Below are 12,107 nucleotides of genomic sequence, written 5' to 3' on the forward strand. Positions count from 1 at the left end.
CAACACAACGCGCGTTGCATTATAAAGATGCCCTGGTTGGCCACGGAGGGGAGTGGCATAACTTCGATTTCGATTGCGCCGTTGACGAAGTAGCGCATCTCAGCACTACTTCGTCATTACCCGCTTTCATTGCTCCAATTCATCTTCGTAAAGCCCCCGATGAAAAACGGACCTTCAGCGGAAGTAAGGATCTGCTTAGACTTAGCGGGGAATAGGTGTACGGACGGTGGCGCATACGTCTCTGGCATCCTGGGGGGCTACGTTGCATGTTTTAGACTCCCAGGAGACTATAGGAGAAGGAAGTGACGTAGCTGTGAATGAACGTATCTTAACAACACCACGCAACGCGTCATCAGCGAGTCCACCAATCAACATCCAAAGAGCGTTGTTGACGTCACTTCTTTCTTCCTAGCCTCCTGGGAGTCCAAAACGTGCAACGTAGCCCCCCTGGCTACTACTCCAGAGTGAAGCATTACCCTCCCGGGTCACGGGTCATTTAAGAAGCTTAGGACATTAAGACGATGGAACAAGGTGATGGGCCCAGTACACTTCTTCGTATGTTTACCTTTGCGTATACTCTGGTCACTTCGGGAGCCCCGAAAGAAACGTGCCCCAGCATTCTGTCTGTATTGGATGGCAACACCCACAGCATTATGAATTCAAAGAAAGTCACATACACGAAAATGCAGTGTATGCATTTGGTCATAACTGGAAGGTGAATCGGTGGCCCAGTGGGCTAGCGCACACCAGCTCGGAGTACGTAGAGCGAAAGCTCGCGCTGCAGAACCCAGGGATCCTGGGTTCAATCCCTACCCCGCCTGTTTCGATCTGGATGAGCATCCTACAGCGTGAGGTCGTCTATCGTTACTGCGTGGTGCACGTTAAACTCCTCAGGCTAGCGGCTGTACCGCACTGGCTAAATTTCTCATGTACAGCGAGTGACTCGTCGCAACATTGAAATGGCTGATCAACTATAATCTTTCTAAATATCCACAAAAAAATTGGGTTGTGTGTGTGTGTTTATACAGCCTAGAACTTGGTCTGCCTCACAGGGGCGACGAGTCTCCCAGGTGTAGATGAGAAATTTAGCCAGTGCGGTACAGCCGCTAGCCTGGGGTCTTTAACGTGCATCACGCAGTAGCGATACACGACCGCACGCCGGTACGATGCTCATCCAGATCGAAACGGGCAGGGGTGGGGCTCGAACCCAGGATCCCTGGGTTCTGCAGCGCGAGCTTTCGCTCCACGTGCTCCGAGCTGGTGTGCGAATATCCACACAACCCAATTATTAGAGAGTTTTAGTAGATCGTGTTTTCAGGCCAGGCTAATCGTAGCTGAAGCTCGCGCTGCCACTTCGATGCATGCTCTGAAGCGCGCGCCCGTAGCGGCAGCGGGCCTTTCAAAACTATCTACTAAAACTCCCTATTATTTATCGTGACGGGATGTTGCGAATTGAGGTTGGCAAATCGAAACCGAAACCGTGAGCAATGGGCTCCTAAGATGCTTTGCAAGGCACTTCGCCGCTAGGATCGCTTTAATTTTTGAAGAGGTCTATCCACAGGGTCGACATATCCAAGCCGGATCCCGACTTTGGTATGATATAGTTGACGGCGCAGTTCCGAGAATAATACTCAGAATATACAGAAACGAACTGTACACTGAACGGCAGACAGCACTAAGTACACTTCCTATGTAAGTGTTGACTGGACTTCCAGTTCCTAATATACGAACGCACATAGTTACCAGTGCGCAACACATGATAACGCCAGATCAGGGTCGTGCCAAAGACCGCCTGCCCTTATCCACAACTGATTACCTTTGGAGAGGCCCACATCAACCTGCCCTTACGTGAGAAAAGATAGGCGGGGTATCTTGTCAGAAACGCTGAAACGAGCGTGGCAGGTAGCGGGGACATTGTCTGGCTCAATATGACGCGCGTTATCTGGACGTCGGATACAGTTCTTAGATACCGCCCCTATCAAAGCCACTGGGAGAGTTCAGGACTTGCGATTCTCGCAGGACGCAAAATAAAGTGCGTTATTTGGGCTGCGTTGGAGTTACTGCTGACATCCCACGCAAGAAGGAAAAGGTACGTTGTAAATTGTATATCAAAACTGTTTCTTTCTCTCTTAATTTGAGGGAGGCAGGATTGCTTAAAAAAGAACGCTGTAACCTATTCATTGACATTCTAAAATCCAAGACGAAGGCGAAGAGGAATGACAAACGCAACGTTTCAAAGATGTTGTGTTTGTCCTTTTTTTCCTCCATCGTGGGTTTTAGTAACAACCTGCTTGCCTGTTTAATGATGTTGACTAACGTTTTCATGGTTAAAAACTTTCATTGGACTACTAGATTCTGCTACATATTCACAAAACGAATCGCAATATGTTCCTTACTGTACCCCTTTTCACTCGAAGTGCGACCGTTGCAGTAGCTGCATGTCCAAACTTCAGGCTTTCGGTGTCCCTGCAAAGAAACGTGCGGTCATGCCGTGGTAGGAGGAAAAAACGCTTATTCAGACCTCTTTGCGGGGACGGAGGTAGGGGAATGAGTCGATGCCGTCGAGGCCTGGACTCGCGGTGTGGGATATGCACTTGTAAAGCAGCTTCGTGATTAATACGCAGAGGCGTGTGTGCAAACATCGCGCAGGGTGATTTAAAATACCGGTAATATGATCGTGCACGTAGCCTCGACTTCGCTCGTACATAAGGTGAAACGAACTGTACCATAATTCTTTTTAATACACATATTATTCTGCAAGATAGTGTACTAAAGTAATGGACCGGCAACCGATGATCAAATAAGCGTTTTGTGGAGCAGTGTGGGTAAGTGGATACAACGAAGATCAGAACTTCGAAAAGCAATATGTTCCACCCGTTGCGAATTCCTACCCACCGGCCCTCGACCGCGGAAAACGTCAGGAATCAATGGGCGCCAAATTTGTTACACAAATATTCGGAGTGGCCAAACAACTAAAAGTCAAATCAGGTTTAATGGCATATGACAGGGCAAAGTTTTGCGGCAACCCTGGGTCCTGTCAACTGTTGCTAGACCCTATTAGGCTTGACAAACGCCTAATTTATCGAGGGGAAAAAAAAAAGAACATAACTCGGATTACGCGTTTCTTCTCCACCGAACTTTGAGTAGGTATATATACTGTATATAAACCTGCTGTTTTCTTTTCTATGCTGAAATCAAAATGTCTCTGCTTTCCAAATTTTTTTTTTTCTGGCGCGTATTTACAGCGATTCGATCGTAAATTTCTTGAGCCGTGATTCCCCTTTACGCTTTACACGGCACTTTGGTTACAACACACCACGAGACGGAAAGCATGCCACTATTTTCACTGAGAGCTTGACAGACGCACGGCGTGGTCCAAGTCCACAGCATCTCCTTATCACTCGACAACCAAACAGACTGCGCCATTCAGCGATGAAAACACCTTAGAACCAATCACGCACCAAGAAGAAGAATAGGCCACACCCTACATTCCTCAAGTTGTCAGTGAACGTGCAATCTCGCATAAAACAACTATACATGTTGTTTTATTTCGAAAATCCTTTGAATTCTGACGTAGATGAGTTGGGCCAAAATAGTAAATCGCTTTATTTACCGACTGAAATGCGCTAGAATTCAAGAAGTACGAACCAATTGCTCCACCTTTCTGTTGGCTATATTTTTTTTATCGTAGTTATGCTTAAACTATTTACTTTAGTTTTGGGTGCCCAACCCGACCGCGTCATATTTCAGCCTGGCAAACGTCACACAAAAACGGTCTACAGTATACTTTGTTTCACCTTCAGACCTGACGCAGCCGACGCTACGAGCTGATGGGACCAATCAGACAGCATCAAAAGTGCACCATCATGCTGTTCATTGTGTTTATGCACGTTTTCTTTCATGGCTGAACCAATCATAAACACGAAGGCCCACAGACTTCCCGTTTTTAACGCTGCTTTAAAATAGTTTGTTGTTGGGCGAGTTGGTGAACGTTTGGATTCACGGTTTTGCGCAAAAAAGACGGACACAAGAGAGAGAAACAAACACGAGCGCAACTTACAACTGTATTGAGGAAAACCTCAATACAGTTGAGGTTTTCCTCAATACAGAAAATCACTTATAACTTTTGATTAAGTTATCGGATCGGGCTAGAACTTTGACATCTGGTTGTGACCTCTAGCTCTACCTTTGGGCGGAGAATGAGCGTTCGGCGATGCCTAGTTTATTTTTGCGGTAAAAAAGACCATGTAAATTTTCTTTTGTGACACCCTGTATATATACAGGGTGTATTTTTTATCTGCACCAAATTTTCAAAAACAAGGAACGTGGCATAGAGTAATTTAAGCCCTGGGGAAGTGTTAATGGCCATGGCGGCCACTAGAACAAAGGTGAGATTAGGTAATTAGTTAGCTAATTAACTAAAATGTTTTAACTAACTTTTTTATTTTTCACTTGAGAGTACGTAGTCTATTAAAGCATTGAAGCTCGACCTGAATATAAGCTAGCCCTGCCATCAAAGTTTGATTAAAAAATGTTTAGTAGGTGCTAGGGAGTCGAGAAATTTCACTTCGGTACACGTCGTCAAACCGAACCTAAGCGAGAAAGAGCGCCGGTAGAGTTTTTGCTTCACCCTTTCGGGCATGCGATTTGTTATTATTACGGCCGGCTCCACTTGTTTAGGTGAATCTGGCTGCGATAACGACGATTCATGGGGGCCGGAAGGGCGGAGTAATTACTTTACCGGCGCTCTTTCTCGTTTATTTTCGGTTTCACGCCGTGTACCAAAGTGACATTTCTTGACCTCGTAGCACCTACTACAAATTTTTAACCAAACTTTGATGGCAGGGCTAGATTATATTGATGTCGAGCTTCAATTGTCTAAATACACTATGTGCCCTCAAGTTAAAAATTAAAAAGTTCGTTAAAAATTTTTAGTTAATTAGCTAACTAATTACCTAATCTCATTTTTGTTTTAGTGGCCGCCATGGCCATTAACACTTCCCCAGGGCTTAAATTACTCTATCTCACGCTCCCTTTTTTTGAAAATTTGGTGCTGCTAAAAAAAACACCCTATATATATATATATATATATATACTCAACACAATATTAGCCCTTAAAGGAGTTAGCCGAGGAGGTTGCCAAAAAGGAGATCAGTATATATATATATATATATATATATATATATATATATATATATATATATATATATATATATATATATATATATATATATATATATATATATGTAAAACTGAGAAGAAAAAACCCTTAGTGAAAACAGCAACAACGGACGATTTAATCTTTGACGTTTCGGCCGGAGTTATTTACAATCAATGGCCAAATAAGGACTACAATGACATGACGGTAAAATGCAATCCTTCCTCCCAAAAGAGATTTGTTGCTACGAATTCTCTTCTTTGACGGAATCACCTGTACACACCGGCAGCAAAGACCACAAATAACAAAAAGGTACGGGGTCTAAAGTATGTGACGAGAGCTGCACGATCAGGCGTATCATACCTATCCCAAAATTTCACTGACGCTGGGAGACCCTGCAATTAGGGTATATCCCAGGGGTGGCCAAACCGCGGCTCGCGAGCCGCATGCGGCTCTTTGGTGGTCCAAGTGCGGCTCGCAGATCCCTCGAAAGGGGACAAACCCCCCCCCCCCCCCTCTTTCGCCCCTTTACGCGTTTCCCCAGGAAAAAAAAGAGAGGATTTCAGAATAAAGCACACTGCAGCTTGCAGTTTGACAGCGTTGTACTCCCACGCGTACAGTCGTACAGCCTCGTGCCCCCATACGTGCAGTCAGACTCTGAACAAAAGTTAAGTCCCCCCCCCCCCCCCCTCCCGCAGCTCTAAGGAGTTCCGTGGTTTTGTTTGCGGCTCTTGAGCCAGGCCAGCCTGGCCACCCCTGGTATATCCTATAGTAACTGATAGGCTAGGAGCGGTAGGCCCTTTCCTTTAGAATGTACAGCCTCCAGTACGCGCTTGTTGCCTTCCGTCGTGCACTGGCTGCACTCGCAAACTCGATGCTCACGACACGCCAAAGTATTATCGAAGCTAGTCACTGATTTGGTGAGAACTCCGGGGAGGGCTTTTAGTTGTCCCACATGCAGAGCGAGCTTCGTACCTTTGATAACACCTTCGGCTTCTCGTGAGTCTCAAGTGTTCACGAGCAGCCAAAAGCACCGCGGAAGGCAACGAGCTCTTGCAGGATGCCGGACTTTCGAAAGAAACACCCTACCATTCTCACCTTGTAAGTGACTATGCTTCATACGCACACAACTCAAACGAAGCATCTATTACCCTTCAGCGGATCAGCGCAAGAATGCGTCCAATCCTGATCCTCACGCTTCTAGTCTCAAGCCTGGCACTGAGCAAGGGCAACGCCAGTCACAAGCGCGTCCGCTTGGTGCCGCCTGCCAACCTGTCCGTCACGTGCCCCAGCTCCGCGTTCTCGAGGCCGAGTTTCACCCTCTGGTACTACCCCAATGGCACGTTCATCGAGACCAGAGACAGGGTGATGGTCAACGAGGAAACGGGCGCTCTGTTCATCCAGGACCTGACCAACGACGACTGCGGCTTGTACTATTGCACGTCCCTGGCGGACGGAGGCGGTCCCGGTAGATCTGCCGGACTCACATTCGTGGAAGTCTACACCGTCGAATCTAAGCCTTACTTGGATAGGGCGTTTGCCGGCGGTGTGGCTGCCCTCTGCGTACTTACGACGGCGGTTTTCATAGCGCTGGTTGTTAGGTTTAGATATCGAAGCGAAGAGGAGAAGAAAAAAACCGTTCTTCCTGTGGTCTCGAGGACGAATGTAGGTTACGATCATACAGAAAGTTCTACGTCTTTTTAGTCTTTGTTTTCGGGAGGGCTCGGCCATGTTGAAATAAAAGATGATTATTGAAAACTAGCGTGTTTTTCTCACTTCCTTTTTTTTGCGTTCCTCAGAAACGTCTTTTTCTGTTGTTGTTGTTGTTTTGTTTTTTTCTTTTGACACATAACAGTTACGGAAACGGCCTCATCCTTTACGCTTTTGCACCGAGATAACAAAATTATCTTTAATGCCCTTTCGAATGCAGCATCATAGCCTCCTATATACTGACAAAGTTTGGCAGATCGTCATGAGCAGCAGCCGCCGAAATGGAAAAGGTGGAGCGGCAGACAACGAATGAGAGAGCCACATGACTGCCATCCCGCTGTGGCGAGACGCCGACACACACTTCTCCCGAGCGAACAAGTGTGTTTCGGGTCCTCGCCACTGTAAAAGCTGTGCGCTGACGTACAATTCCGAAATGGCTTTTTGATGCACAGTTCTGCCAGATCACCGCGCTCCAGATCAGCAACCGGGCACTTTATGGCCCCGTCATTGATCTGCCAGGCTCTGTGAGTATAAAGGAGGCGATGGCAGTGGCAGTACCAAGCCACCCTATATTGGAGAAGAGATTCAGCCGTTGTGCTCCCTCTAGCAGTTCAACTGAGAACTAAACCGATGTGGCAAGAACAACATGAATCATCTTTCTATATTACTGATGTAGGTTGGCTGGCCGTGGCGGAAGGCTGCGTGAGCGTTCGACGTGGGCTCGTGTTTAATCATTGGAGCACCAATAATCCGTTTTCAAAAGTTCACCGGGCAACATTGGCGGTCGCCATACCTTGGGCACGAAGGGTGTGACTGGATCGGCGTCCCGGCCGAACGCTGTAGCAGCACTCGGTCCCGGTATATGAGTTTAGCCCTAGTTCAAGCTGAACGCTGACGGAAACCTCGTGTTCAGTTATTTCTCAGAGTATATGCGCCAAAACAAATGCGCACTCGGATAATTGGCGCAGCCGCTAGATGGCGTGCGCGTTTTGTAAAGGATCTATCGAGCACGAGTTCCTTTCCGAACGCTAAGCCAGCCAGGGATTCTAATATGTGCCACGCACTCCCTCAAAGTACTGTGTGCAAAGTACTGCAAAAGTAGACTAGTATGCGTGGTCGAACGATCATTCTCCCACATGTAGTTCTAGAGGTTCGAACCAGATGCCAAAGTTTCATCATTGACCGTTATTCTTATTCGAAGGTTACAAGTGCTTTTCTGCATTTTCAATGGAAAAATGGCAGACGACAGAGCCCTCGAATACATGGGACTCTATGGTACCAGTTAGAGAAAACCCGCGAAAATGGATCCCGTTTTCTAATTAAACATTTCAGGAAATCACGTATAACTTTTGAATAAGATAACGGCTATTCCTGAAGTCCGTGGCATTTGATTCGTATCTCTAGCGCGACATTTGGGGGGATAATGAACGTTCCGGGATGCACAGCAAAAGAAAAAAAAAAAAAAGACGCAGTACTTTTCTTTTCTTTTTTTTTGGATTTTGTAGATTTCGTAAAAAATCCAGTCCCATTTCTCGTGTTGGGTAAGCACTGATATCTGTAGAAAGCTGGACAATGCGACCCCTATAGTTCGATGTCTTTGCAAATTATACATGAGAACTTCAGTGAAGGGCCCTGTTCTCAAAAGGCTTAGAGAGAAACGGCCTCACTTATCCACTCAGTACGATCGCCCCATTTTAAAGCGAAAGTATTATATGCTTCATTACGAGAAAATGCGGCGTCGTTGTCTCCGAAAGATGGCAATAAATATACGTCGCCAAGCAAGCGCCGCTCAACACAAAGAAAAGCACAGCAACTTACAGGGGTCATGAAACGATTTTCCCACTTCTTCCCTCTTTAGCTTGAATCCTCAACTCAAATGCAAATTGTGAAATCATGTCGGGGTGACATTCTTAAGGTTTGTTCACACGTTCACACGATGCATCTTTTAGGCGCGTAATAGTTTCGCGACACTCAAGTTTCGCGAAATGTGCTCGTTCACACGTACCGCTTCACGTGCAACAACGATGACGTTAAGACTCACGAAAATAGTTTGGGTGTTGACCATAAAGTGGCGCTTCAGTTGAAAGCCAACATCATCATCATCACCATTAGCCATTCAGCGTCGTGCTCTCCATCTCCCGCCACATTCTAAGAGTCAAAACGCAGGCGAGCTGGAGAACAATCATAATTAAGAAATAAAACCTTAAGACAAGGAAACAAAAAGGGACATACACACCACCGTCTTAAAACCAGCACAGCATACAGCTGTCATTTACTTCCATTTACTTAATTTACTCCTAAATTGTCATTTCCTAGTTGTTGAATTGTCATTTACTGCCATTTACTTTATTTGCTGTTGAATATGTATAATTTGAATGGAGGTTGACAAAGAAGAAGACTGTTGTGGAAGTAAATGAGAGCTGTACGCTGTGCTGATATTAGGACGGTACTGTGTACGTCCCTTTTTCGTTTCCTTGTTTCAAGGTTTTATTTCTTAATTATGACTAAAAATAGACGTGAATTATCATCATAACCAATTACGTCTTCGTCCATCGCTGGATTTTTTTTCCGATATGCTACTCAATTTTCCTTCAGTAGTGCTTGACGTGTTTGCGGAAGCGCCGGCAGTATCCATCGTTCGTGGTTTCGTTTTTTTTTTTTCGGATTTGGCTACAGCACCGGCAGTGAAGTGGTCTTCTCAAACAGCTCGCTCTCCCCTCAAAGGCCACGTGAGAGCGTTTCTGAGCGGCCATTGGCGGCGCCGTCAGAGTAATTGACAGGACTCGGCAAAGTTTCAGCAAAAGCTCGCTCCAGAAGCGAGGTGTGCGCGCAACTTTTTTTAGATGCGCGCGTCCTTTTCGGACCCGTTCAGACGGCGCAACCATTTCTCGAAACTACGTTTCGCGACACTAGATGCGCGAGAAAAATGCATCGTGTAAACGGGCCTTTAGGCACCGGTGCGATGACTCCCAGCTTCCACCGTGCTTTTTATGCACACCATAGAACTTGTCATTCCACAGTGACGATAAGTTCCGTCAGAGCGCTCATTGGCCACGAACGCGAATCCAAATATTCGATGACAGATTGATTGTTGACGAGCGCATACGTCCGAGTGACGCAGTTCTCATGTCCAATGCGTGAGCTGGGCTCGGCTGCCGTCAGGTTGGCACCGCTGACGCGCTTTGGGAACCGTGGATGTATAATAATAATAATAATGTTTTATTTTGAACCAAAAATACATGATGCAGGAGGCCTGCAGAAAAAGCTGTCAAATATACAGCTTGATAAAGCCGAAGGCCCCCATACTGGTAGCTTCGGTTCAAAGATAATATAATAAACTAAAAGTGGAAACATAGTGACAAATCTTTTCACATAAAAAAAATAAAGATACAGAAAAGATAATAAACTATACATATTAGAAATACAAATAAAAATGCACACACACTGATGAATCTGTTTACACACAAAATATAATAAACTGTACATCATAGAAATAAAATTATCATTTAGTGACAAGTCGAATGATTAAAAAAAATGGTCAACTAAAAATGAAACAATAGAAGTTCCTGGAAACAAATTATACCCCCCCCCCCCTTTCCTCTATTCTTTTCAGTATAAGAGTTTAAAGCATTCTGAAAAAGTTGCGCAGTTCTTAAAAATAAATATGTTCTGGCTGAATATTTTTATCATGTAATTTATTTAATGAACTTGCTAATTTGTTTTGTATCATTTGTAAGCCGTATCTTGTTCTACAGGTGTCTATTTTCCAAGGCTCATTTTTTCGCGTGTTGTGTACTGTAACATGTGGTTTTAGTTTTGCCAAGTTTCTTGAAAGGCAAATGTTCTTTCTTGTTCCTTGTTTATATTGCTTACAGAGGCGGAAATTATACATTTTTGTTATAGGCATGCCATTAATTTTTTGTAAATAGAGATTGTGTGTGATAATGATTACGCAACTTTTCTACCATTCTCAGAAACCTTTTTTGTACTATATGTATTTTCAGCAGATTTTCTTGTGTGGACGAAGCCCAGACTAAATGACAGTAGTTGAGTCTTGAAGAAAATAGTGAATTATATATTAAGATCATAATGTTACGTGGAAGTATATACCTATTCCGATATGTCACGCCGAGGATCTGCGACAGTTTAGTTATCACTGAATTTATATGATTGTCCCAAGACAATGTTTCCTGAAATATGACGCCTAATGTCTTGAAAAAGGGCACGATCTCGACAGTAATTGTTTTGCTTGTGATTATATCTTTGTTTTTACCATGAAATAAACTTGCTTTTGTCTTTTCAACATTTATTTTCAAACCATTACCTTTTGTCCAGTCTTCTAGCCTAAGTAGAGTTGAATTCGCAAGGTCAATTATTTCATCGGGTAATTTGCCGGCTAAAAGTATGCTGGTATCGTCCGCATAATTAATAAATTTGGCACTATAAGAAATACTTACGATATCATTTACATACGTATTGAAAAGAAAGGGGCCCAAAATGCTGCCCTGTGGTACGCCAGAAGAAACTTGATTAGGGTCCGATAGAGAGTCACCCAAGCTAACGATTTGGCTATGATATTGAAAATATGATCGAATAAGGGATGCTGCTATTCCACGAATACCATATCGCTCTAGTTTTTGTGTGAGAAGTTCGTGATTAATATGGTCGGAGGCTTTTGTAAAGTCTACAAACAGACCTAAGACTAGATCATAGTGAAAAGGCAGACAGCATTCGAAGGAAAGAAGGTACAAAGTAGTCCGCTATATTTTCAATTGTTCGTACCGAAAAGATGGCTTTTAACTTTCTAGCCTCTTTCTTTTGGCCAACTAAACGATATGGGATTAGTAAAGTCCCAATTTAAAATCATTCATCCCAGCCCAATATTCGTTTCATGGCCCCTTTAAGTGTGCTCCTGCATTTTTTTTTTATTTGGTCACCAAAAAAGAGGAGCATGCGTGAGTGCCTTGTTTTCAAGATAGGCGCGCACGAAATTCAGAGATCCGAATATAATAACCAATGTGATTCAAAGCATTAGGCATTAAGCCGAGTCATTAAGCCGAGCATTCCCTTCGGAAACATTCTGCTCTGTAACACGAAACGAGCTCAAATGCGCTGGAGTGTAGTACGTGGATAAACTGAGAAGTCATAACAAAACTGTAGATCTCCCCAATGGGGTATTGAACCAACTAATGAATCGAACTAATGAGAAACTAAAAAAGAAATAGCCAAGCCTTTCTTT

The 12,107-nt window shown here is 44.3% G+C and overlaps 1 protein-coding gene across 2 annotated transcripts; it reads left to right on the top strand.

The window, feature by feature from the left end:
* The first annotated feature begins 1,905 nt into the window (after positions 1-1,905).
* Positions 1,906-6,916, top strand: LOC115331843. Of its 2 annotated transcripts, none has more exons than XM_029994100.2 (2): positions 1,906-2,089; positions 6,289-6,910. In XM_029994100.2, the coding sequence occupies exons 1-2, from the start codon at positions 1,929-1,931 to the stop codon at positions 6,860-6,862; spliced, it is 735 nt and encodes a 244-aa protein (XP_029849960.2). In that variant the 5' UTR covers positions 1,906-1,928; the 3' UTR covers positions 6,863-6,910. The 2 variants fall into 2 exon arrangements, with proteins under 2 accessions (XP_029849960.2, XP_029849961.2); XM_029994101.4 differs by having other exon boundaries at positions 1,954-2,089; positions 6,317-6,916.
* The last annotated feature ends 5,191 nt before the right edge of the window (positions 6,917-12,107 follow it).

This window comes from Ixodes scapularis, unplaced genomic scaffold (assembly GCF_016920785.2).
Source record: "Ixodes scapularis isolate PalLabHiFi unplaced genomic scaffold, ASM1692078v2 PGA_scaffold8__174_contigs__length_109621045, whole genome shotgun sequence".
Classification (NCBI taxonomy): domain Eukaryota; kingdom Metazoa; phylum Arthropoda; class Arachnida; order Ixodida; family Ixodidae; genus Ixodes; species Ixodes scapularis.

What these genes read in the sequence shown, in the direction of transcription:
- LOC115331843 (XM_029994100.2), top strand. Translation starts at nt 1,929, where the DNA reads ATGACGCGCGTTATCTGGACGTCGGATACAGTTCTTAGATACCGCCCC. An exon ending in TCCCACGCAAGAAGGAAAAG is followed by an intron (nt 2,090 to 6,288) that starts GTACGTTGTAAA and finishes ATACGCACACAA; the next exon opens with CTCAAACGAAGCATCTATTA.